Below are 22,760 nucleotides of genomic sequence, written 5' to 3' on the forward strand. Positions count from 1 at the left end.
CGCATTGGCAAATGGGTATTGGCTTTATCTGAATTCTCGCTTCAGTACGTGCCACAAAAGGCAGTAAAGGGACAGGCTATCGCAGATTTCCTGGCACACCACCCTACCTTGGACATCCCCGTAGTGAAGGAGTTAGAGATAGCAACTGTAACCATAACTCGGCCAGATTTAGCGCGCATCCCAGAATACGCTATTCGGTATCAAGCCACAGTCTCCTTGCAGCCCTGGATACTGTACTTTGATGGTTCAAGAACGGAAACGTTAGCAGGGGCAGGGATTGTTCTGGAGAATCCAGCGGGCGATCGTTTTTCTTATTCTTTCCAGTTGGAGTTCAAATGTACAAACAATCAAGCAGAGTATGAGGCCCTGATCATTGGCCTGGAAGTTCTGCTAGAGTTGGGAGTCAGGGACGTTCAGGTACACGGTGACTCTTTGCTTATAATCAATCAGCTCCAAGGAAAGTATAAGTGTGAAAGCCTTTTGCTTATACCCTATTTGCATCGCACCATTGAGCTTCTGGATCAATTCGATGAGGCGGATTTGGAGCACATACCCCGCGAGCGCAACTTTGCGGCCAATGAGCTCGCTCAATTGGCTACAGGCATTACATTGAAGTATGGCGTTCGCGAGCGCATCCTGAAGGTCGAGCGCCGCACACTGCCTTCGTGGCTCGCGCGGCCTGACCCACCGGATGATCCAGTTGTCGCGGTTCTCGAGCCTATTGACATCGATTGGCGCATTCCGCTGATTGACTACCTCAAGAACCCAGACCCTACAGCAGACAGGAAAACTCGTTTTCTCTCCTTGAATTATTTCCTCAGAGGTGACGAGCTGCGACGACGTGGGGAAGATGGTGTAGACTTTCGCTGTGTCTATGGCTGCGAAGCCAAGAGGTTGATGCGCGAAGCGCACACAGGAGTATGTGGAGCCCATCAAGCAGGCCCCAAGATGCGTTGGCTTATCAGAAGACATGGGTATTATTGGCCCAGCATTTTGAAAGACTGTATCGCGTTCGCGAAAGGTTGCCAAGACTGTCAGGCGCATGGTCCAGTGCAACACATTCCCAATATTCCCATGCAACCTATTATTAAACCTTGGCCTGCCAGAGGCTGGGCTTTGGACTTGATTGGGATGATTCACCCTCATTCCTCGCTCCAGCATAAGTTCATCATTGTAGCCACTGATTTCTTCACGAAGTGGGTTGAGGCTGAACCTTTGAAGGAAGCTTCCGGCGCTACCATTCGCCAGTTTATTTTTCAGAATATTATTTGCAGGTTCGGCATTCCAGAAGTGTTGGTCTCAGACAGGGGGGCAGCATTTATGGGCGGCGAGGTAGAGAAACTTGTCACGGACTTGGGCATCCAGTTCGTCCACAGCACACCTTATTATGCCCAATCCAATGGTCAAGCAGAGGCCAGTAACAAGATCATTATCACCTTGCTCAAGAAGATGCTTGTTGAAAACCCTAGACAGTGGCACGATACGTTGTATGAGACCTTATGGGCTTATCGTACCTCCAAGAGAAATCCCACTGCTACGACCCCCTATGCACTGATGTTCGGTCATGATGCCATCTTACCGTTGGAGATCAACGTCCAGTCTCTGCGCGTCCAAGATCAGCACCATTTGATCGGGGAAGATTATGTTCAGGCGATGTGGCAAGAACACGAAGATCTCAGCGAGCAACGCTTGGCAGCTTTGGACAACTTGGTCTTGGAAAAGCAGAGGATTGCTCGCGCCTATGATAAGAGGACACGTGGCCGTAGTTACAAAGAGGGTGATTTGGTTTGGAAGGCTGTTTTGCCTTTTGGCGAGAAGTTGACCGGTCGCGGTAAATGGACTCCGCGATGGGAAGGACCCTTCGTTGTTCATCGCATTCTGGAGCGCGGGGCCTTTCACCTCAAAGATTTGGATGGCGACCTCCACCGCAATCCCATTAACGGGCGTTTCCTGAAGAAATACTACCCTAGTGTTTGGGAGTTTGACGATCCACCGGATCAACCTTCTTCTCAGACAGGGGGGCAACCTTAGTCTCCCCAGGTTCGCTTCATCCATATTCAGGCCTTTCCTGTGGCCTTAGTATCCTGTACTTGCTTCACCTACGCATACTAGGGGGGCAACACTCTGTACATTCAGGCCTTATTTGTGGCTTTTCGTTCAAAAATTTCAATTTCAACCCTTTCTTTTCTTTGACATTATGGTGTTAAGAATGCATGTAATGGCCTATACCTGAGGCCTTATTTTATACTTTGATTTGCAAAAAGTGTTAAAAACTTTCATTCATAAAGTGGCTTTGCGGCCAAAAGCAGTACAGAGTGCAAATCAAAATAATTACAGTTGCGGTTTACAAGGCCAGAAGTGGCTTAGAGTACAACCATGAAATTACAGATCTACTGAGAGTTTCTGGATCTTGTGGCAGCAAAGGGGCTGTGCTCGGGCATTCATACTCTCCCTCTCTTCACCCACATGCCTCCTCTGCTCTGAGTTGCAGCCGCTACCGTCTGTACCGGACCAAAAAGGAAGGAAATAATCCATCGCAACCCTTTTGGTTGGATTATCCTCCGGGATGGAGATGGTCTTCACGGAGAGTGCAACTCACAACCACATCTACCTCCAGGGGAAAAAAATAAGTCACGTAGTCAGACCCTGGAGGCAGGCGACGGAGCAAGAACAGGCGACCCATATTGGTCTTCCGCCCTTCTTCCTCCTGCTCCACGCGGGCAATCTGAGAGAGGAGACCCCTCAGAATCAGGTTCCACCGCGGAGGGAGCACCACATGTTCTTCAGTCTAAATGAAATCGACGGATTTCACCGCGACTTCCAGAGACCAAAGACATGAGGTTGGACCTGAGGTTAGGCCATAAGACCTACCCAGGTATTGAGGTTAGGCCATAAGGCCTAGGAATTTGAGGCTAAGGTTAATATCGTGAGGAGAAGATTGTAGAAACTGGAGGAAGAGAAGTAGAGATTTTGTTGCTATTTCTGGGAAACCCATATTCGTTTGGGTATATCTTCTCCCCAGAGTGCAGGTATTTATAGTGCCAGTCTCAGTGGCTTTGACCGTACGATGGTTAGGTGTGATATTCTCATTGCCATCAATGAGCGTATCAATCGGAGTTAAATGCTAAGATCTCGGAAATGAAGATAATTGAAAGCGCGTGGGAGACGGGGCAGTCTCCAAGGAGGTAACCGCTCCATTTCGAGATTATCTTTTCAATCTTTTCAAACAGTTTTAAAAGCAATCAATGCGCTGAACAGTTCGAGAAGTTAAGTTGATATATATTTGGGCCAAGCAATGTGGGTTAAATATTAAGTTAATAATAATATTATTGTTCATACAAAACATGGGCCTAATTCTAGAGGCCCAAAAGCCTGCGGCCTGCATGGGTCAGGCGAAGGAAAAGTTCATCTAAACGAAAACTAGCATCCGCAGTAGCTTGTGCAGCTTGCTGGGCTGCCAAGCGAGCTTGAGCCAGTTCCTGGGATAGCGTCTCAAAGGCAGCGAGGGGTTGTTCCAACTGAGGCTCCGCATGAGTAAGCCTGGTGGTAACGTCAGTTAACCGGGCTTGAAGAGCCTGAATCTGGGACCTCAAGTGGTTCCTTTCGAGCGTCAGGTCCCTGATGAGGTTAGCTTGGTCACCCAAGAAATCGCGCGCGGTCTCTGTTTGTTGAGTGAGGTTCTGATAGTGCGCCTCGGTCTGCCTAGCCTGCGCGCTCGCGACTGCCCGCTCATTGAGCCCTTGAGGGAGATTTTGCAGCAGTTGATCGACCTCTTTGAACTGATCTTCAGTGATGGCTCCCTCGCGGAGAAGTACCCTCAAATATTCTAAAACTCTCACGGGTGCACCAGGAATCAGGATATCAGGACCCAGGAAGCGACGAAGGCCTTCTCTAGCTTCATCGACGACCCCAGGTGGGGTCACTTCAAGGACACGAGCTAACCTTTCCAGAGTGAAGGGAGTTGGTTGCTCAGCGACGGGAACCTCAGGAGGTTCAGCGACAGGTGCTGCCTCTGCCATTGGTTCAGGAAGATTTCCCAATCCTCCGGCTTCAGTAACTTGGGGGGCAGGGGGAAGAGGTTCCTGACCAACCATATTAAGAGCGGGCTCAGCAGCTTCTGCCTCTACAGCTTCAACTTCAGCGTCCTCAGTGTTGAAGGCATTTGGATTCTGGAAGAAGGTATTGTCAGAATAGAGTATTTAAGCCAGGAAATAATAATGAATGGATTGGTTAAAGGAAATACCTCCTCGGCTGGGGGCTCATGCTCAACGACCACTGGTGTTGCTTCTGGGCTAGCTTCGCTAGGAATAGGGATTGAGTCAGGCGCTATCTGTTCCAGGACAGGTATATCGCTCGGTTCCTCGTGAGGTACATCCGGTAGCGGTACTCTATCTTCGGCCTCAGGCGAGCTATCATCTATGATCTGCACTGGGATCGAGGCCGACTGTGCATTACTGGCAGCGCCCGCAGGAGATGGAGAGTTGTTCGCAATAGTTGGCGTTTGGACTTGGGAAGCAGATGTGCCTTCACCAGCAGCTGAAGATCCTTCTTCAGTTGGTCTCGAGGACCTATGGCGAACCTGCGAATGAGGATTGTTACATGGTCGCATAGAATAGAAAGAAATTGCTAACAAGTACTGAGTAGGTTTATGTCTTACCGGTCGGTCAGCGATTGGTTCATCTTCTGCCCATAGGTCAGCTCGAGGATCCGAGCGACTGCGTTTCCGAGCCGAGAGGGCAGCGATCTGTTGGGGTCAGAAGATTAGTTTGATTCGTGGAAGAAGTATGATTTTACTCAAACAATAAAAAATCTTCTTACCGTCTGCGAGTCATCATCATCAGAAGAGGATTCATTGTCTTCAGGCTCTGTCATTACTGCCTTTTGTTTCCCAGACTGGCCAGTGGCTTGGGAAGTTTTGGCTGCGCGACTGCCAGAGGATGGCGCGTTTCCCTGGAATAGCAAAATTTTGAATTAAAAGGGAAGAGCAAATGAGAAGAGGACAAAAACACGAGTCAGGATATTTACCTCTTGAGGGGGTTCACGGATCACGATACCAGCCTGGGCCTGACGTGGGGCTCGCGCGGGTCGCGGAGCCGGCTCGGCAGCAGGAGGAGGAACTTGTGCAGCATCTTCAGGGACGCGAGCAAGTAGATCAACGTCGGCAGGGTAGGGGTATCGCAGCTCCCCGAAAATGGCAGCGAATAGCTCATCATGCTGTTGCCTCCAGCAGTTAACAGAAACTTCTGCCCACCATGCCTCGTATCCTTCCTCAGCCCCATCCACAGAGTCAATCTCTCTAGCCCAGTCAGGGAGGTCAACCAGTACGAGTGTGCTTTGTGCTGGCGGAGGCCCAGAAAGGGGCCCAAGTCTACGCCAGGAGGTATTGTAATTCCAAGCATCATATAGAGGGAATGGCACTAATTGAACAAGGCCGAGTTGGCGAGCGAAGTGATTGGGAGCATAGAGCTCATAACTAAGTTCGTCAGCGGCAAGCCTGATGTCGGAACAGGAAATTGCGCGGCGAAAGGCCAAGCGCGCGCGATCGCTGTAGCGAGAGGCGCCAGGAAGAAATCCGTGTTCAAGCGGAGCCGGGAATCTCCTACTCAGCACTAAGTCGCAGTATGGCATCTCGTGCAGAAGGTACAAGTATGTGAAGCACTCAGAATAAGGAGGGGATGTGTACCTTTCATCGCGACAGAGCCATCGTCCCAGGAGTTGATCAGTAGGTGGAAGCAATGGGATGTCATCGCGGCGAAAATATGGGAAATAAATTTGAATCCAGAAGTCAAGAATCCAAAAAGGGCCAGAAATGCTAGTTTCGAATGGATGCATTGTGGCTTGGTACAAAGTGCGATAGAGGGCACCCAGCACTGGTTGTCCTAATCCCACACGACGGCCGTTGCCAGCAAGGTCCAGGCACCAGTGGGCTTACAGGAGGAAGTGCAGAAGATAAACTTACAAAGCCAGTACTCCAAGAAAGCAATCCCGCCAGTCGCATTGTGCTCCTGGCGGTAATAGGCCAACCACCGCGGATAGGAGCCGCTATGAGCGCTGCGACCATTTTGGGCCATGGTGGAAGTAAAGGTATCAGAGTCGAATTGGCCATGCAGATAAGGCTCGCTATCGATGGGTAGGCCAGTGATGGTGAGAATGTCCAACAAAGTGATACTCATTTGGCCAAATCGAAAGTCGAAGGTGTTGGTGGCAGTATTCCAGAAACAGAGAAAGGCAGCGAGTGGCGAACGATTGCCACCGCGTGGAAGACGAAAACAAAGATCGATAGTATGAGTGATACCTGCTGCGTTCCAGCGAGCCAGATCTCGAGCTCGCGCTTCACGATACCAGGAAAGCTCCGCCGCACTGATAAAAGATGGCCAATGCCCTATTTTTGATCGATGATTAGGGGCACTCCAACTGGTAAAATCCCCAGGAGTCCTTCGGAGGACTGGAATGGGGCGGCGAACAGGTAAGCCATAAAAGGCGATAGCGTCGGCCGGGAAAGCATCTCGCGGCGTTGGACCCAGTCCGGCATGGTTATTCGAGAGTCGGAGGAGCAGGGGTCTCTGGATAATGGTTTGGAGGATCAGGCTGGCACCGATGTTGGCTCCCCAAGAATGGGCGGCTTGTTCATTCAGTTCTTCTTCTTGATCGATAACTATCTTTTTCGGGGGAGCCATTTCTGGGTTTCGAAGAGGAAGAGGTGTGCAAAAGAGGGTTTCTGGGTTTAGGAGACTAAAAGAGTTTCTGATGTGACAGGTCTGAAGTGGCTGCGGATTTAAATAAGAGATTTTGTGAGGGAAACGATACGACAGAAAGGCGTTTCGCGAGTGAAAAGACGCAACCCTCATTAATGACATCGTTTCGAGCATCGAACGTGTCGTTTTAGTCCCCTTCAATCAGTTATATTTTCATGGGCCTGATTTCGAGGCCTGGGGGGCAATGTTTGAGCCCAAAAGTAATTTTGGCAATATCCTTTAGTGGATCTAGCACAGCGGGCCGATACCTGCGGCCCAAAAAATAAGCCTACTATGGTTTGGGTTACAGCTTCGCCCATTCCGGAATCCATGAGGAAAACGAAACCTTATTGGAGGTAAGTAGCAGAGATCGATTAGGAAACTTCAATCAATAATCCTTCTACAACAAGGAGCAGTCAGAAACCCTAGGTATATATACCGGGTTTCAAGGACGAATTAAAGACCTCTCTCATATCAATCAATCCTAGCGATTACAAAGCCTCCCCGGAGCAAACCTTCAACCTTGTTGAAACCCGGTGACCGTGCGCCAGTCCTAGTCTCCCAGCGAGCCGACTGTCAGCATCACCAGACCAACCCGGCGACCGCACTTCCAGTCCCAGTCTCCCAGCGAGCCGACTGTGAGCGCAACCGCCACCGTTACTACCAGCGAAGCAAGGGTAACGCCCTCGCAACCCAGCGAAGCTAAAGTCACGCTTTAGCGCAACCCGTGCTTTCTCCAAACTTCCCAGTGATTGCTCTGCTTAGTCTACAATACTAAGTATCGATTCGGTGAACGCAAGAGATCACAACCAAAGTCCTTATCCGTAAGGCAAAAGTCATTTTCCGAAAGGCTAGAGAAGAACCCTGTGACGAGGTTGGTGCTCTCCTCGTCCACAGCGCTTGAAGAAGAAGTCAGGTCAAGGGACTACCCCAACGACTGCACCCCGCGGTGCTGGCACGCCTGCGCAATCACTCGCTCAAAAGAGACAGTTTGCAAGCCAACTGGTTTTGGAGCCAAACAAGTTGTTTTGAGGTCCATTCCATTGATGATTTTGTATGGGATCCAAATTTTGGTCGATCTATGCACAAGGAGTTAGCTCGCTAGCTAAGGACTAGTGATCGATATTTGATCCTGGCTAAGTCACTTGACTATCCAAATTGATGAGTAGAAATGGATGTTGTTCTGTGTGGGCCAGTAATAGTGGGCTTGTGTTCTCTGTCTGTCATCAGAGAGAGTCTTACTCATCAGCCCAAGAAAGATCACGTGGCAGCTACAGTTGAGCGGCGGTGGTGGGATTTGGAATTGCAGAGAAATAAAAGGGCCGGGTTGCCCTTGCCCTTGCCCTGGGATTACTACAATTAGTAATCGTTCGGAAGGATGTCGGATCCCTACGAGAGAGTGAAAGGAGGCAGATTGACCTTCAAGGACGGGACTTTGGCCACGCGCAGCAAAGCCATCGACAAGAAAAAGAACAAGAAGAAGAAGAATAAGCTCCTCCTCAACAACCCTAACGTCGACGGTGCCGTTGACTCAGGCTCAGCCGTTGATTTGGAAGGCGACGATGCAATAGCTGCAGCAGAAGCAGCCGGAGCCGGAGCCGGAGCCGGAGCAGTAGCAGAAGAAGAGTCTTACTCTATCGACGCGGCCAAGCGCATGAAGTACGATGAGCTCTTCCCCGTCGAAGCCAAGAAGTTCGGTTACGACCCCAAGGCCATTCAACAAAAGTCCGTCGAGGCTGTCCTAGACGACCGTGTCAAGAAGAAGGCCGACCGCTACTGTAAATAATTTCAATTCTTCTTCAGGTGAGTTGCCCCCCTTCCCTTCTTCTTTTATTCAACACAATTTCAGTTATGCTTGGTAATGCTGATCATGGCATCATTGGTTGTGTGCATGCTTTGAGCATATTTCTGATTACAGGTCTCAACAATTGGCTCTTCACTTGTTAACTTTACTTGCCTATCTAGTATTGTATCAGTAATCAATAATCTGGATTTGAGGTTGAGGTTGAGGTTGAAACTTTAATTCCAATTGCCTATTTCTACATGATAGTGTAGCTTACAATATTTGAAACTTGTGTTGCTTGCTTCTACACTTCAGTCAGTGTTCTTGCTTTTCTAGTTTAGAAGATCTCACTGTTACCTCACTTATTCCTACACCAAGATGTACAATTGCTTGTGCAGTGCAGTTTTTTAGTTGGTTTTTGCATTATACTGGTTCCAAATCAATGCATTTTAGTTTATTCGGTTATCTTACCTGCGTCGCAATGCATTTGTTCGTTTGAGCGTGCCAATGCTTGGTCTTGGCATGGCTTTGTTCTGTTTTGAATTTTGATAGTTGCAAGTCCCTCATCTTGGCATGCAAATATGTGTTGTACTTTTGGTTCAGGACACCTGCAAAGCTGTGCATTTATCTTGTTAGTGCTTATCAATCAGTCTAACATGTTCTGATTTCGTTTTCCAGGAGCATTACAATGCAGTGGAGTTGCTGAGTTTGTAGACTCTTGTCTGGAGGCTGTAATCCAGAATCAGCTAAACTCTCTTTGTTCCATTTAAGCTGTATCCAGCACAAGAGGATCCTTATCCAAATTAAGACTCCAGCTAAGAAAGAAGAAAAAAAAAAATCTGTAGTTCTCAGACTTTATTGTTGTTGATTTGAAGCTTTTGGTATCTTTAGCTTGTCATATTAGTCACTCCCTACATTCATAACCGGCATCCCTTAGCTTTGGGAAAGATTACAGCTTGCATTGTACTTGCACAGTTGCACATGGCAAATCCTGAATCTCTTTGCGATTATTCTCATCCTTATCTTTCTTGTTAATTGTTTTGTTCATCTGTCCCACTGTCTGAACGGACACAAGAGTGTTTAGAGAAGTGCACATAAAACAAGTTACATCCAATGGGCATGATTTGAAGCTTGATGTATCAACTTTGTCCCAACTAATGCATCACAGATTCGTTCCATTGTAATTACATAGTATAGTATTAGTTTGCAAGTTATTCCTCTACTCCTTTGAAGAGGAACAGAAACATGATAAATGAAACAATTGGAATGTATAAACACCGTATATTCTAAGCTGAACTTTGCTGACCATACACACACCCCAAACTTTCATCCCCAATAGCTACCAACACTAGTGCAGACAGGAGCACAAACAAGTTGGTCATTACAATTTCTGTTTTAGATTTGTGAATATGCAATCCCTGCTTCATATGCTTATGAGTCTGATCAAGCTGTCGACTTGCTTTGTGATATCAAATCCCGGTACGTGTGCCATTTTTCATATCTATGGGGACCCTGAAGAACAGGTCTAAGTCGAGGAGCAGTTGTGCACTTTGAACAGCAACATCCTCTTAAATCCTCAACACAGTTCATGCAGCATCTGAAATAGATATTGCATAATCAAGGTAAGTTGTCTGTCAGCATCAACTACTACAGAAATCCAACATATCCAAGCCAAAAGGGGCAACGATAAAGGGAATTATGAAACAACTGGCTTCACAGAAATGAGGAAGGCATATCCTAAATTGACTGCAAACGACTGCTTCGAGCATTTCCAATAGGCCTCCATGCAACATCATGGATTTTCTACCTTTTTGGCCTTAAGAAGAGTGGATTTTCAAATGATCTATTTCAAGTCGGTTTAGGAAATACAAAATGAAGGCTAAGCAAGATGGTAAACACAAGGACATGAAATAAGCCTCATAGTTGATGTGGTTCAGATGATGTTCTAGAAAGCTGTTTTCATTGTCTATTTTTCAGCATGATCAAGGCAGATGCAGAAAACATAAAAGTAGCTTATCTAAGTAAAGTGATAATAATGTACATGAATGTTCAGCCTACTGTTTGTACTATAAATCCAGCCCCCTCAAAGATTGGACAAGGGAGAAAGAGTGTTGGGAAAAGGAACTTACAGATAAAGTAGGTTGCAGTCAAGATTGGCGCAGTTTCGATGCCGTAACTCGCAGACTTCTAAACCACATATATAGCATCTGGCAAATGTATTGTTCTCTGAAACTTCAACTCTGTTTGGTTCAGTTATGGCTTCAGGCTTGTAGGTAGCGGGTGGGAGAGAAAGACGGGAGTCAAACACAAACAAATTCCCAACCCACTGGACAGGACCTTCATTTTTTAGGTAATGAGAGACACCCCCCTTTAAGGTGTATAAATTTTGAAAGCCCTGTTGTCTGCAACATGAATTTAAATTAGATAAACATGGACATCCAAGTACAAGAAAAGAAAGAAAGTACAGGCAACTATTTTCAGTTGAATATAAGAAGTATAAAGAATGTGCTGAGTTACCTTAGGATCGTGGAATATACATCACAACGGATACCTCCAGTGCAATACATCAATATATCTGTTTCTTTATCAACGTTGGCTAACGGATCTGCAGCAATGACCTGAATGAGCATGAACAGAGGAAAAAGTAGTATGTTTAATCCCCCCTGTATTTCATAACAAACTAAAGCCTAGATCTACGCATGTTGAGCAGACCTCTGGTTGGCATAGCCCAAACGAAGTGCTCCTGAAGCAGTCCACATCTGGCCGTCGAGCCCCACTGAAATGACCAATATCCCACTCATAACCTGATAGAAACAGTAAGAAAATGGTGAAATTTTTATGGCTAAAATTGTGAAAACAGTTGGTGATTACAACGACGACCAATACATTGGCTGCATAGATTGACAAGATTACATGGACTATTACACATACAGGTCATGACCAAGGACAATATGCCATTATGATTTATGAATACATACAAGGTTGAAATGGCAGGAGAATTCATACCGTTTCTAACATCCAATAGAATATAGTTTGGTTTAGGATTTTGAGTTGATGCATCAGCAGTAGTGCTGCCGGTCACTGCCTCCAATCTTTTCCTCCACTGGGATGGTGCTAGAGGTGTAGCTCGCATTGAAGGGTCCAGCAAAGGAAGATGACTAATACCTCCTTCTAACTGGAGAGAAACAAGAAGCCATTAGCCACCTCACTTTTAACATGTTTTCAAAAAGTCCAAGTAACAAGGCTTGCCTGAACCAGTGAAGGCTTATACCGCAGCTTGAGTTTTGGAAAGGCATGCCCAGTTGGTGCTGCAGAAATCTGCACCAAGCAGTTGGCAAATCTCTCATCCTCTCTCACCCATTCAACATAAGCAAGCGCGTCTCTTGACGGCCCACTGTACTGCGCATAACCAACCAAACGTACTCTATGAGCTAGCAAGCAATTTTCATTACGTACAATGCGCACCTTTCATTCCTATTGAAACTTGAAAGCAATACCTGCGCGTTTATCCCTTGTTCATTCACATATATCCGCCCACGTATATCACGCCCCTTCAAGAAATTGAGATGCTTGGCCACTTGTGCCTCCGCGTCTTTGATCAACACAAACTGGTAAAAATTGACCACCACCCATTCATTATCACTTTCACTTTCACACTCGCATTGTTGCTCTAATCCAACGCTCACACCTCTCCCTCTACTTGCTTCTGATAACGAAAGCCACCGCCTTCGTCTCCGCTTATCATGCTTACTGTTATTATAGACTAAGCAAGACGAGGTTGCAGTTGTTGAGGACCAGACTGAGAATTGAAACAACGGATCTTTTCTTCTTCCCCAAACAATTTGAGTGATTGCGGAGCTCGCCGCACCGGAGATGACCGCCGGCGCCGGGAAACACCCTCTCATCTTTTCTCTCTCTCTCTTATCTGTTTCAGTCCTCAGTCTGCGAGTCTCAAGTAACTGTGAGGGGGAGTGACTTCTACATTGCGCTCCAGAACGTCGTCGTTTAGCTTTACACTTTACTGACTTTAGCTCGTGTAAAAAAAAAAAAAAAAAAAAAAGCGAGAGAGAGATAAAAACCCAACCAACTACTTCTTCTGCTACTTCGTCTTCTTGTTTTTGTTTTCGAACAAGCAATCAAAAACCCTAACCCTAGCGGTGTTGCAATCTAATCAGATAATTCGATTGGAGAATTAGAGGATGGGGGCGAGCCGGAAGCTCCAGGGCGAGATCGACCGTGTTCTCAAGAAGGTCCAGGAAGGCGTAGATGTGTTCGACAGCATTTGGAATAAGGTCTGTGCCCTCTTTTGCTTTGCTTTACAAATTGCAAACCGGAATTGCTACTGATTCATGCTTTCTGCGCAATGCGATAGGTTTACGACACAGACAATGCGAACCAGAAGGAGAAGTTTGAGGCCGACTTGAAGAAGGAGATTAAGAAGCTCCAGCGGTACAGGGACCAAATCAAGACTTGGATTCAGTCCAGTGAAATCAAGGATAAGAAGGTCCAACTCTTTACTTCTGAATACTACTTTTGCTTGCTGATTTCGGGATGCCGATTAATCATTACATATGTTGATGATGGATGGATGGATGGATGGATGCAGGTGAGTGCCTCATACGAGCAGGCTCTGGTGGATGCTCGGAAGCTTATTGAGCGTGAAATGGAAAGGTTTAAGATATGCGAAAAGGAGACCAAAACCAAAGCTTTTTCTAAAGAGGGATTGGGCCAACAACCAAAAACTGTAACTACTCCTTTTTGCTTGTTACTTCATTTTAATCAATTCAGTTCATGGTTTCTGTTGGCTGATCATGTCATTCATTCTGGCACCGTGCGTGTCTTTTTATGCCATTGCATCTGTTGATGTTGTCATTCTTTATAATGATAGGATCCGAAGGAGAAGGCTAAATCAGAGACAAGGGATTGGATAAACACTGTGGTATATAACTCGAAAGCTTTTGCCTTGTTGGTTCTATTTTTATCTTATTGTAAGTCTCAGAAGGCCTGTGACTAGACAAAGCAGTATGCTGTGAAATGTGTCTGCTCCATTTGCACTATAAATTATCCTTGCACCATCTTTACATTTTATGCATGGTCTATTCGTTTAAGGCTTTGTGTTTGGGTCCAATGCTAATGACCTATTCGTCTAAGGCTTTTGTCCACCCCTAGTTTGATTTGCGTGTGAAACTTTAGGTAAATCCTTTTATTCGTTCACTTTTTCTCCATGTCTAGTGATATTTTTAGGTGGAGTTCTTAATTGGTTTATGGTCGAATTGTTTTCATTTTTTGTCTTTATGTAGTTTTATAAATTTGATGCTGTTTTGTTTAGATATGGCTTCCCATGTTGTATTATTAACTTATTTTTACCTGTCATAGATGGTCTTTGGCTTTACATTTGATGCGATCAAATTTTTAAGTTCTGTACTTGAATGTTCAAACGTCATATGGTGGATAATGTAGTACTTCGTGGTGTCAAGTAGGTAGGGGAGTTGGAATCTCAGATTGACAGCTTTGAAGCTGAGATTGAGGGGGTATCAGTCAAGAAAGGAAAGGGCAGACCGCCTAGACTGGTAGGAGAAAGAAAACTCACGCTCAACAGATGTACGCCCTTTTTGCATCTCTGACAATCTTTGTTTTGTCTGGCAGACCCATCTAGAGACATCTATTACCCGGCATAAGGCTCATATAATGAAGTTGGAACTGATCTTAAGGTTATTGGATAATGATGAACTCAGTCCTGAGCAGGTCAATGATGTCAAAGACTTTTTGGAAGACTATGTTGAACGTAATCAGGTCTGTGATGCTTTAAAATTCTTAACTTCCTCTGTTCAACAATCTTTATGGTATCTAGTAATAAATGCTGACACGCTGTTCTTTATCATGGTTTCGCCTGTTGTGTCTTGCACGTCTTCTCATATACAGTATTGCATGTGAATGATCTATGTATGTTGTTGGATTCCCTATATTTGACCTTTTCATCTACTATGTTATTTTTAGGAGGACTTTGATGAGTTTAGTGAAGTTGATGAGCTTTACAGCACCTTACCACTAGACAAGGTGGAGTCCCTTGAAGATATTGTTCCTCCTGGTCTTGTCAAGGTAATTTTCTTTTGTATGCAATTTCTATATATGTTTCTTATATGAAGTGTGTAAATTAATTTAATGTCAGTTAAGATGGACATGTGGAAAATATGTTGTTCTATTATCATTGGATTATTAGAGCAATTTCAAACTGTTAACATTTGATCCTAAGACTCTGCAATGCCAGCAGAGTTCCTTTTTTGGTGGGTTTCGGCAATTTAACTAGAAAACCTTGTGCTTCACTAAGTTATTTCTGTAATGTTTGTTTATATATATATATATTTTTTTCTGTAACTTTAAGTGGGTAGTTGACCACTTTTTACCTGGTATGTCTAGTGACTATCATTCTTTGTTAATATACTAAGATTTAAGGTTTAGTGATCACGTAGAAACCCATTTAATTTTCTTTTCTTTTGGGGGGCAGGGTGCACCGATGCTTGGCTTGAAGACTTCTTTGGCAGCATCAGCATCTCAAATGCCTGTACGTCTTTCTCAAAATCTTGAGTCAATGTTATTGTCATGAGTAGGATGCCAAGGAGTTGAAGCTGTACGGGTTTTGTTTAAGAAACCCAACTTTAGTCGCATCCTCAAGTAGACATTTTTCTTTGATTGCACCTTTGAATTGAAATTTTTTGCTTTTATTACATCGTGTAATACTTGTCTCTAATGTCTAGTCATAATCGTGTAATACTTGTCTAATGTCTAGTCATAATCGGTGGATCTCAGTCATCTGTTATTTATCAATGAGTTCACATGTACTGGACAATATTGTTTCCTATATTTAAAAAAATGATTTACAGTTGATTGAGTTGCATATAGTTTTGGTGACTTGTTCACTTTTCCTTGTTTGCCGACAGGTAAGATTCACCATGAAAAAGTTATCTCTTTGTTATTTCCTTTTTTTTTTTTTGTCAGTTTCTGAGCAGACTTTATGTCAAATTGGATCATCAAATGAATTTACTTTTGGTTTAACAGCTCTAAGTGCAATTATGGACTTGAACTATAAACTAGGGTGTCATCAAAGTCAACCATCAAAATAGGGAGCTTAATTTGTTGGATGCGTTTTTTTCTTTAATAGAATGTTGATGTCCTCTGCTTCCGTTCTGTTAGGTTCTGTCTCAATTCACACTGCTTTACTAAGGGCTATTTGTTTTCTTTTTGCAGCCCATTGTTATTACCACCAACCAACCAAGTACTCCTGTACTAGAGCCGGTTGAGGATACAGTTTCCCAGGATAACAGTAATCCTGATAACGTTGCTAGAACTCCACCTCCTAAAAGCAGTGCACTTGGTTCTGCTGCATCAACACCAACTGGGAATCAGGCAACTCCTGTCTCTTTGAATGTTTCATCTCTCAGTTTGCCTGGTGTACCAACTGTTTCAGCTGTTGCTGGTTCAAATGCTGTTCGTGGTGTCACAGAGAATGCAGGGGCTGCTCTTTCTTCATCTCCTGTAAGTCTGTCTCCTTCTGTGAAGGAAGAAGAAGTTGCAAGCTTCCCTGGACGTAGACCATCACCATCGCTTTCTGATACTGGAGTTGTGAGAGGCATTGGTAGAGGTGGCCTCACTGGCCAGATCCCATCTAGCATACCTCTTAGTTCTAGCACTGTGGTTCCTAGTAATAATGCCCTGGGTGCAGTCCCCTCTGCTACTGATGTAGCAAAGAGAAATATTTTGGGAGCTGATGAGAGACTTGGAAGTAGTGGTGTGGTACAGTCTCTTGTTTCCCCTCTGAGTAACCGGATGATCTTGCCTCAGGCTTCCAAACCCAGTGATGGAACTGGGCCAGTTGATTCTAGTAATACAAGTTCTATGGTCTCTGGCATGCAATGGAGGCCTGGAAGTTCCTTCCCAAACCAGAATGAAGCGGTATGTGGCGCGCGCGTGCACGCTAAAATAATAATGGATGCATTGGCTCATATTATATTAGCTCCTTACAGGCCTAACATTTGTAGAGATGAACATGTTTGTTGCTGCATTGTTATCGTACATTTATACCTATATTATGTTTGACTGCAGCATATAATTGAAATTGTTATTGAATAGATTAAAACTTGTCTTCTTTTTCAGGGATTGTTTCGTGGAAGAACGGAAATAGCACCTGATCAGAGGGAGAAGTTCTTGCAGCGGCTCCAGCAAGTGCAGCAACAAGGTCACAGTACCATTCTTAGCATGCCCACTCTTGCTGGTGGAAATTCTAAGCAGTTTTCTACTCAGCAGCAGAATCCACTCTTGCAACAGGTTCTCTTTACTGTCTTTGGTTCAACATCCATCCTATAAGTTTGTTCAATAAGCAACTCATTTTAGGTTTAGGGTTTCTGCGCTCCTCTTTAAACTTGATTCTCGGTTCTCAAGATTGAGTTTGTCATTCAAAATTTGTTGACTATTCTTTACATCAGCTTAAGGAATATGTTCTGTTCTTTCTTCCAGAAACATCCAGTTCGGTGCTTTATTAGTTTATTTGGTGTTCCAATTCCTTCTGGATGTTGTTATTGAGAAATACCAACAAATAAAAAAAAAAAAATTGTTTTGCATAACATTTGATCAAATATGCAGTTTAATTCTCAAAGCTCATCTGTACCTTCTCAAGCTGGCATGGGACTTGGGGTACAGGCACCAGGTCTTGGGACTGTTTCATCTACTACCTTACAGCAGCAGCTAAATTCCATCCATCAACAGTCTCCACAGGCTAATCCACAGGCATTGATGTCAAGTGGACCAAAAGAAGCTGGTAATAGTTCCTCCTTTAGGTCAACGTTATAGTTTGAGCAAATTTCTGTGCCTTATCTTTCATATATGCCATCTCTGAATCAAATATAATAAGGTCAAAAACACCATAATTTTCTGTTAACAAGTTAATTGAGAAAGTAGTACTATGAAAGACTAACGAGACCAATAGATTATAAAAAATGTTACATTGAACTTGGAAAAAGGGAATTTCCCAAACCCTAAGAGCATAGTATCTGTTTGTATTGCATTATGTCATGTTATAATTTAGAATTCTTCATCTTAGAATTTAGAATTCTTTTACTCCTTTCCGTCCAAACTGTCCACATAGAAGCCAAACTTACACCTGAAGAGAGTTATAGTATTCCCAAATACAAACCATCTACGTCCTTCATTTTATTGTTATAGATTCCCTTGTGCTTGTTTAATTTGAATTTTGAAAACTTAGATCTCAAGCATGTTTGGTTTTCATCTTTTAATAATTTTTACAGCTTTCTGTGCTGTATTCACCTGAATTAAGTTCTTAAGATCTAAATGATATAATAATGAAGTATCTTAAGAACCCTGTTGAATGATTAATTGTTTTATGTAATGCAGATGCTGGTCATCCAAAAGTTGAGGACCAGCAGCAACAGAATCTTCCTGATGACTCGACATCTGAATCTGCTCCTAGTTCTGGGCTCGTAAAGAATCTAATGAATGAGGATGATATGAAAGCCTCATATGCAATTGATTCTCTGGTATGCTGAATATGTTTTCTTGATCACTATTTTCCGCATGCTTGTCATCTGTTTATATGAGAAAAAAAATAACACTTCTATGGTTATGTAGGCAAAATTTCCTCCCTTGTAGCTCAGTCAGTTGTTTTAAATATTCATTAATGTCTGTTTATTCCATGACGGGTACTCTCTACGTAAAAATGTAGTATCTACTAGGATAGGCTTCAGAAGTTGTGTTAAAGTCTGTTTATTCCAAAGTACCTTCAATATATTAAACATCTTTCACGACTTACCTTTACCAGTTAATGGTGAGGATAAAGCGATTTATTTATGCATTCTTCCTCTTCCCTGTATTTGTTTACCCACTAATCCATGCCTCCTCTCACTCCTATATGCTTTCTTTCTGGCATGATAATAATTCTAATCAAACATGCTACTCATACATGCTCCTGTGTGTTCGTAATCATTTAGTTGAGGTTTTTCAGTTTTATATTTTTTGAACATATGTTTATATCAGTCTCTGGTTTCGAGTCAATTTTCTTATATTCAGCCGCTGCTTAACTCCTGATTTGGAAGAAACATTTTCCTGTCTTGAGATGATTGTAGTGTACATCATCAAGATGCTGCTTTATTTGTAGAAGAATGGTTGAGATGTGGCTTGATTTGTGTTGCTTATAAAATGATATGTTTTGTAGACTGGAGTTTCTAGCTCTTTGACAGAGTCTTCTCAAGTACCACGAGATATCGATCTCTCTCCTGGGCAACCTTTGCAGTCGAGTCAACCTTCTGCTAGCCTTGGTGTTATTGGCCGAAGAAGTGTTTCTGATCTTGGTGCAATTGGCGATAACCTCTCCGGATCAACTGCTAATTCTGGGGCAATGCATGATCAGTTGTATAATTTGCAGATGCTTGAGGCTGCTTATTACAAACTTCCACAACCCAAAGACTCCGAACGTGCAAGAAGCTACACTCCAGTATGGACCCAGTTACCTTCTTCTTTGATATACTTTTCTCTTAGTCTCGTTTTTTATTCATAACTCCTTGCGTTCTGCAGAGGCACCCTGCAATAACTCCTCCTAGCTATCCCCAAGTTCAAGCACCTATAGTTAATAATCCTGCTTTCTGGGAACGTTTGGGTTCTGAACAGTATTCTACTGATACCCTGTTCTTTGCATTTTACTATCAGCAGGTAAATTATATCACTTCATTGACATGCATTGTATCATATAGTCCTACAATGCAATCAATATGAACCGTGATCAAGTCTGTTATTGCCTGCAGAACACTTACCAGCAATATTTGGCTGCCAAAGAGTTGAAGAAGCAATCTTGGAGATACCACAGGAAATACAACACTTGGTTTCAACGACACGAAGAGCCAAAAGTTGCTACTGATGAATATGAACAGGGTACATATGTGTACTTTGACTTCCATATTGCCAATGATGATCTACAACATGGATGGTACATTTCTATTGATCTTTTGAGTTTTACTTTTTGCAGCCAGTCACATTTAGAGTTTGTATCTGGAGTCTAGGTTTTGATTTGCGTTTAGATGCTTTTAAGTATATTGCAACTTTTGGTATTCATATCCCACTCTCTAACAAGATGCAAGTTTTCACAAAATATAACGATCTAACTATGTTGGATGTCTTGTCCTTATATGATGTTTGTACAGGTGTCAAAGGATCAAAACCGAGTTTACCTTTGAATATAACTATCTTGAAGATGAACTTATCGTATAGAAGATGTTCAGTGGATAGTACAACATTGAGAATATCATGTCAGCTTCCTGGTTCAGACTGTAGCAGTACTGGGTTTGCAATGCCTGCTGTTTCTGTTTCGTTTCTTGATGATTACATGGCTACTAGTGCTAATTGTATCTAGTGTCTAATCTCCTAATCGTTAGGATGGGATTTCTGTGTATAATGAAGTATCAGTGGATTGTTATTTCGTCATTTTTGACGTATTATGTTATCTATATAGTTTTAAGTAGCAATGTTGAAAAGCTGTTGTGGGAGGTGGGGAGGTTAATATAACCGATTATATTACTAGATCTAGATCGAGTAGATTCTGCTAGCCAGTAAATGACTTAAATTGCTAACTATAATGATCGTATGGCAATTGAATAGAATAGATTCTATTCAATAGGACTTTCTATTGCACAGAATTTAGGCCTGGGTCTGTCCCCCAACTCAATGAGTAGAAACTGATTTACATCGCCTCGAGTCCTCAAGAGGCGAGTCCTCGAGTTCTTGTGTTTGGCCTCTGTACGAGTTTTACATGATTTGTGGAAGTCAGTCAGCTTTTCAAATGAATAAAATCCATTACGCAAGTTTCTTGGATCACCTTGGCTCAAGAATTAATTGACCAAAACTTGCGCATACAGCCAACCTACAACAAAGAATAAAGAGAGCGAATAATGGAGACGGAGTTGTTCATCATCCTTGCTTTGGTTCTCTTTGTTTCTCTCTATCTTTTTCGTTTGTTGAACAGTAATGTTAATCCTAGGCGTATGAGTGGCAGCGGCACCGAACATGAAGTGGCCGTTGACCTGCCACCAGGAAGCACTGGTTGGCCAATCATTGGTGAAACCCTAGAGTATCTACGCACAGCCAAACAGGGTGTTCCTGAAAAGTTCATAGTGGACAGGAGGAACAAGTACTCATCCTGCAAGGTGTTCAAGACCTCACTGCTGCGTGAATCTATGGCCGTGATGTGCACAGCTGCTGGAAACAAATTCCTATTTTCTAATGAGAACAAACTCGTCAAGTCTTGGTGGCCTGCAAATTTCGAAAAGATCTTTGCCAACTCTGAGAAAACAGACACCACCCAAGAGTCCATTCGATTGCGCAAAGTTTTGTCTCCATTTCTCAAGCCTGATGCTCTCCACAGGTGCATAGGGGTCATGGATGAAGTCACCAAACAGCATTTGGACGTGTATTGGTCGTTTTCATTGTTTGATTATGAAAAAGAAGACGATGAAATCGTGATCATAAAAGTTCACCCGCTTGCAAAGAAGTACACCTTCACCTTAGCATGCAGACTCTTCTTAAACATTGATGATCCAAAATTAGTTGCCAAACTAGAGGAGCCAATTCGGCATATATCTTCGGGGTTCATTTCTTTGCCACTAGATTTTCCAGGCACAAAATTCAACCGAGCCATTAGAGCATCCAAGCAAATCAAGAAAGAAATTGAGAAAATGATTAAGCAGAGAAGGATAGATCTCCATCTTCATCTTTTGGAGACAAGTAGTGATCACGAGGTTGCTGCAGCAGCTTTCGATCATCAAGATTTGTTGTCTAGGTTGCTGATGGAGACATATAGCGACGGGGAAGAGATGAAGGAATCAGACATTGCCAACAAGTTGTATGGTCTCATAGTCGGTGCTTACGACAACATAAGCACTACTTTGGTCTCCATAGTCATGCATCTGTCGCAGCTTCCTCATGTTTATGATACCGTACTTAAAGGTAAATAGTTAATCAGCTATCATCTTGTTCACAACTCTCCTTTTTTTCTGGTGCTGGGAAACTATATTAAATTAATTATATATTATATATGCTTATGTATGGACAGAGCAAATGGAGATTGCAGAATCAAAAGCAGAAGGAGAGTTGCTGAACTGGGGTGACTTGAAGAAGATGAAATATTCATGGCGCGTGGCATGTGAAGTGTTGAGGTTGTTGCCACCAATTTTGGGAACCTTTAGAGAGGCCATTACCGACTTCGCCTACGAAGGATATCTAATTCCAAAAGGAATGAAGGTAGGTACATATCGCATGCATAAGCTATCTAATTAAGCAAACTACCCGTATCCCTCTAATTAATTAATGTATACGTACATGTGTAACGTGTTGATCAATATTACTAAGTATACAAGTTATGATGTATATATGCAGTTACACTGGAATATGTATGCCACACATAAAAACCCGGATTACTTCCCGGATCCTGAGAAGTTCGACCCGTCAAGGTTCCAAGGACAAGGACCAGCTCCTTATTCATTTGTTCCTTTTGGAGGAGGACCTCGGATGTGCCCTGGAAAAGAGTATGCTCGATTCAAAATACTAGTTTTCATGCATAACGTGGTCACTAGGTTTAAGTGGGAGATGGTTTTTCCAGACGAGAAAATGATCATGGACCCTGTTCTTATTCCTACCAAAGGACTTCCAATTCGCCTCTTTCCTCATAATCATCATCATGATTGATCCATCACAGACCAAAAGAGTACGTGTTATATATATATATATATATATATTGTGTGTGTGTTGCCTTCGCTATTATTGTAATTAACTTTGTATCTATTAAAGAATTAATAACATGGGGAGGTAAAAGGCTTTGTTTAGATGATCAGTACGTACTCGGTTAGTTCAGTCTTCAGTTTATTGGAGCGGTTGAGCTAGGGCTGTTAGCTCCCCTAGCTACCCTGTTCTATATGTGTAATGTGTGCGGCAGACTCAACATGTATTTGTAATTGCTAATAAGGGTTGACAGGAATGGTAAGACACTTGCTTGAGTGATCCACCCAAGTTCGTCACAAGTCTCTCATTTGTAGGTTGTTTGAGTACTGGGGTTTTGCGGGACCCATGTGATACTGTGTGTCAGCTTCTAGAGAGTCTAGGTCATTACAAGGCCTGACAGCCAAATGCTTGCATGCTTTCAAGGTGAAAACCTTAGGCCAGGTGGGTCTGACTACTCTTACGTGGTAATC

At 43.4% G+C, this 22,760-nt stretch overlaps 5 protein-coding genes across 6 annotated transcripts; 3 read left to right on the forward strand and 2 right to left on the reverse strand.

Moving 5' to 3' along the window:
- Positions 1 to 3,786: 3,786 nt before the first annotated feature.
- Positions 3,787 to 4,872, reverse strand: LOC133745101 (uncharacterized). The gene is made up of 4 exons (XM_062173094.1): positions 4,819 to 4,872; positions 4,244 to 4,579; positions 3,943 to 4,169; positions 3,787 to 3,826 (listed from the first exon to the last, which is right to left on the reverse strand). The coding sequence occupies exons 1-4, from the start codon at positions 4,870 to 4,872 to the stop codon at positions 3,787 to 3,789; spliced, it is 657 nt and encodes a 218-aa protein (XP_062029078.1).
- Positions 4,873 to 8,016: 3,144 nt separating this feature from the next.
- LOC133706497 (uncharacterized) lies at positions 8,017 to 9,552 on the forward strand. Its single transcript, XM_062132038.1, has 2 exons — positions 8,017 to 8,537; positions 9,196 to 9,552. The coding sequence occupies exon 1, from the start codon at positions 8,113 to 8,115 to the stop codon at positions 8,518 to 8,520; it is 408 nt and encodes a 135-aa protein (XP_061988022.1). The 5' UTR covers positions 8,017 to 8,112; the 3' UTR covers positions 8,521 to 8,537; positions 9,196 to 9,552.
- A 138-nt stretch (positions 9,553 to 9,690) lies between these two features.
- Positions 9,691 to 12,559, reverse strand: LOC133706496 (rhodanese-like domain-containing protein 8, chloroplastic). Its single transcript, XM_062132037.1, has 7 exons — positions 12,015 to 12,559; positions 11,767 to 11,916; positions 11,524 to 11,692; positions 11,230 to 11,321; positions 11,035 to 11,135; positions 10,647 to 10,919; positions 9,691 to 10,114 (listed from the first exon to the last, which is right to left on the reverse strand). Exons 1-7 carry the CDS (start codon positions 12,420 to 12,422, stop codon positions 9,961 to 9,963), a joined length of 1,347 nt encoding a protein of 448 aa, XP_061988021.1. The 5' UTR covers positions 12,423 to 12,559; the 3' UTR covers positions 9,691 to 9,960.
- A 14-nt stretch (positions 12,560 to 12,573) lies between these two features.
- On the forward strand, positions 12,574 to 20,042 carry LOC133706494 (general negative regulator of transcription subunit 3). 2 transcript variants are annotated; one of them, XM_062132034.1, is made up of 16 exons: positions 12,574 to 12,809; positions 12,890 to 13,021; positions 13,124 to 13,261; positions 13,406 to 13,456; positions 13,998 to 14,087; positions 14,164 to 14,310; positions 14,515 to 14,616; positions 15,023 to 15,079; positions 15,763 to 16,467; positions 16,669 to 16,839; positions 17,155 to 17,329; positions 17,923 to 18,065; positions 18,740 to 19,018; positions 19,099 to 19,233; positions 19,326 to 19,507; positions 19,722 to 20,042. In XM_062132034.1, exons 1-16 carry the CDS (start codon positions 12,717 to 12,719, stop codon positions 19,786 to 19,788), a joined length of 2,667 nt encoding a protein of 888 aa, XP_061988018.1. In that variant the 5' UTR covers positions 12,574 to 12,716; the 3' UTR covers positions 19,789 to 20,042. The 2 variants fall into 2 exon arrangements, with proteins under 2 accessions (XP_061988018.1, XP_061988019.1); XM_062132035.1 differs by lacking the exon at positions 15,023 to 15,079.
- A 147-nt stretch (positions 20,043 to 20,189) lies between these two features.
- LOC133706495 (beta-amyrin 28-monooxygenase-like) lies at positions 20,190 to 22,494 on the forward strand. The gene is made up of 3 exons (XM_062132036.1): positions 20,190 to 21,519; positions 21,626 to 21,813; positions 21,949 to 22,494. The coding sequence occupies exons 1-3, from the start codon at positions 20,466 to 20,468 to the stop codon at positions 22,255 to 22,257; spliced, it is 1,551 nt and encodes a 516-aa protein (XP_061988020.1). The 5' UTR covers positions 20,190 to 20,465; the 3' UTR covers positions 22,258 to 22,494.
- Positions 22,495 to 22,760: the final 266 nt, after the last annotated feature.

Source organism: Rosa rugosa, chromosome 4 (genome assembly GCF_958449725.1).
Source record: "Rosa rugosa chromosome 4, drRosRugo1.1, whole genome shotgun sequence".
In the NCBI taxonomy this organism is placed as follows: domain Eukaryota; kingdom Viridiplantae; phylum Streptophyta; class Magnoliopsida; order Rosales; family Rosaceae; genus Rosa; species Rosa rugosa.

Excerpts from the sequence above, each read along its gene's own strand:
- LOC133745101 (XM_062173094.1), bottom strand. The coding sequence starts at position 4,872 with ATGACAGAGCCTGAAGACAATGAATCCTCTTCTGATGATGATGACTCG. Across the intron at positions 4,580-4,818 it reads ATGATGATGACTCGCAGACG|GTTCGCCATAGGTCCTCGAG; the intron begins GTAAGAAGATTT and ends CCTCATTCGCAG. Across the intron at positions 4,170-4,243 it reads ATGAGCCCCCAGCCGAGGAG|AATCCAAATGCCTTCAACAC; the intron begins GTATTTCCTTTA and ends ACCTTCTTCCAG.
- LOC133706497 (XM_062132038.1), top strand. The coding sequence starts at position 8,113 with ATGTCGGATCCCTACGAGAGAGTGAAAGGAGGCAGATTGACCTTCAAG.
- LOC133706496 (XM_062132037.1), bottom strand. The coding sequence starts at position 12,422 with ATGAGAGGGTGTTTCCCGGCGCCGGCGGTCATCTCCGGTGCGGCGAGC. Across the intron at positions 11,917-12,014 it reads AACAAGGGATAAACGCGCAG|TACAGTGGGCCGTCAAGAGA; the intron begins GTATTGCTTTCA and ends GGTTATGCGCAG. Across the intron at positions 11,322-11,523 it reads TCTATTGGATGTTAGAAACG|GTTATGAGTGGGATATTGGT; the intron begins GTATGAATTCTC and ends TGTTTCTATCAG.
- LOC133706494 (XM_062132034.1), top strand. The coding sequence starts at position 12,717 with ATGGGGGCGAGCCGGAAGCTCCAGGGCGAGATCGACCGTGTTCTCAAG. Across the intron at positions 13,262-13,405 it reads TGGGCCAACAACCAAAAACT|GATCCGAAGGAGAAGGCTAA; the intron begins GTAACTACTCCT and ends TTATAATGATAG. Across the intron at positions 19,508-19,721 it reads GATGATCTACAACATGGATG|GTGTCAAAGGATCAAAACCG; the intron begins GTACATTTCTAT and ends ATGTTTGTACAG.
- LOC133706495 (XM_062132036.1), top strand. The coding sequence starts at position 20,466 with ATGGAGACGGAGTTGTTCATCATCCTTGCTTTGGTTCTCTTTGTTTCT. Across the intron at positions 21,520-21,625 it reads TTATGATACCGTACTTAAAG|AGCAAATGGAGATTGCAGAA; the intron begins GTAAATAGTTAA and ends ATGTATGGACAG. Across the intron at positions 21,814-21,948 it reads TAATTCCAAAAGGAATGAAG|TTACACTGGAATATGTATGC; the intron begins GTAGGTACATAT and ends GTATATATGCAG.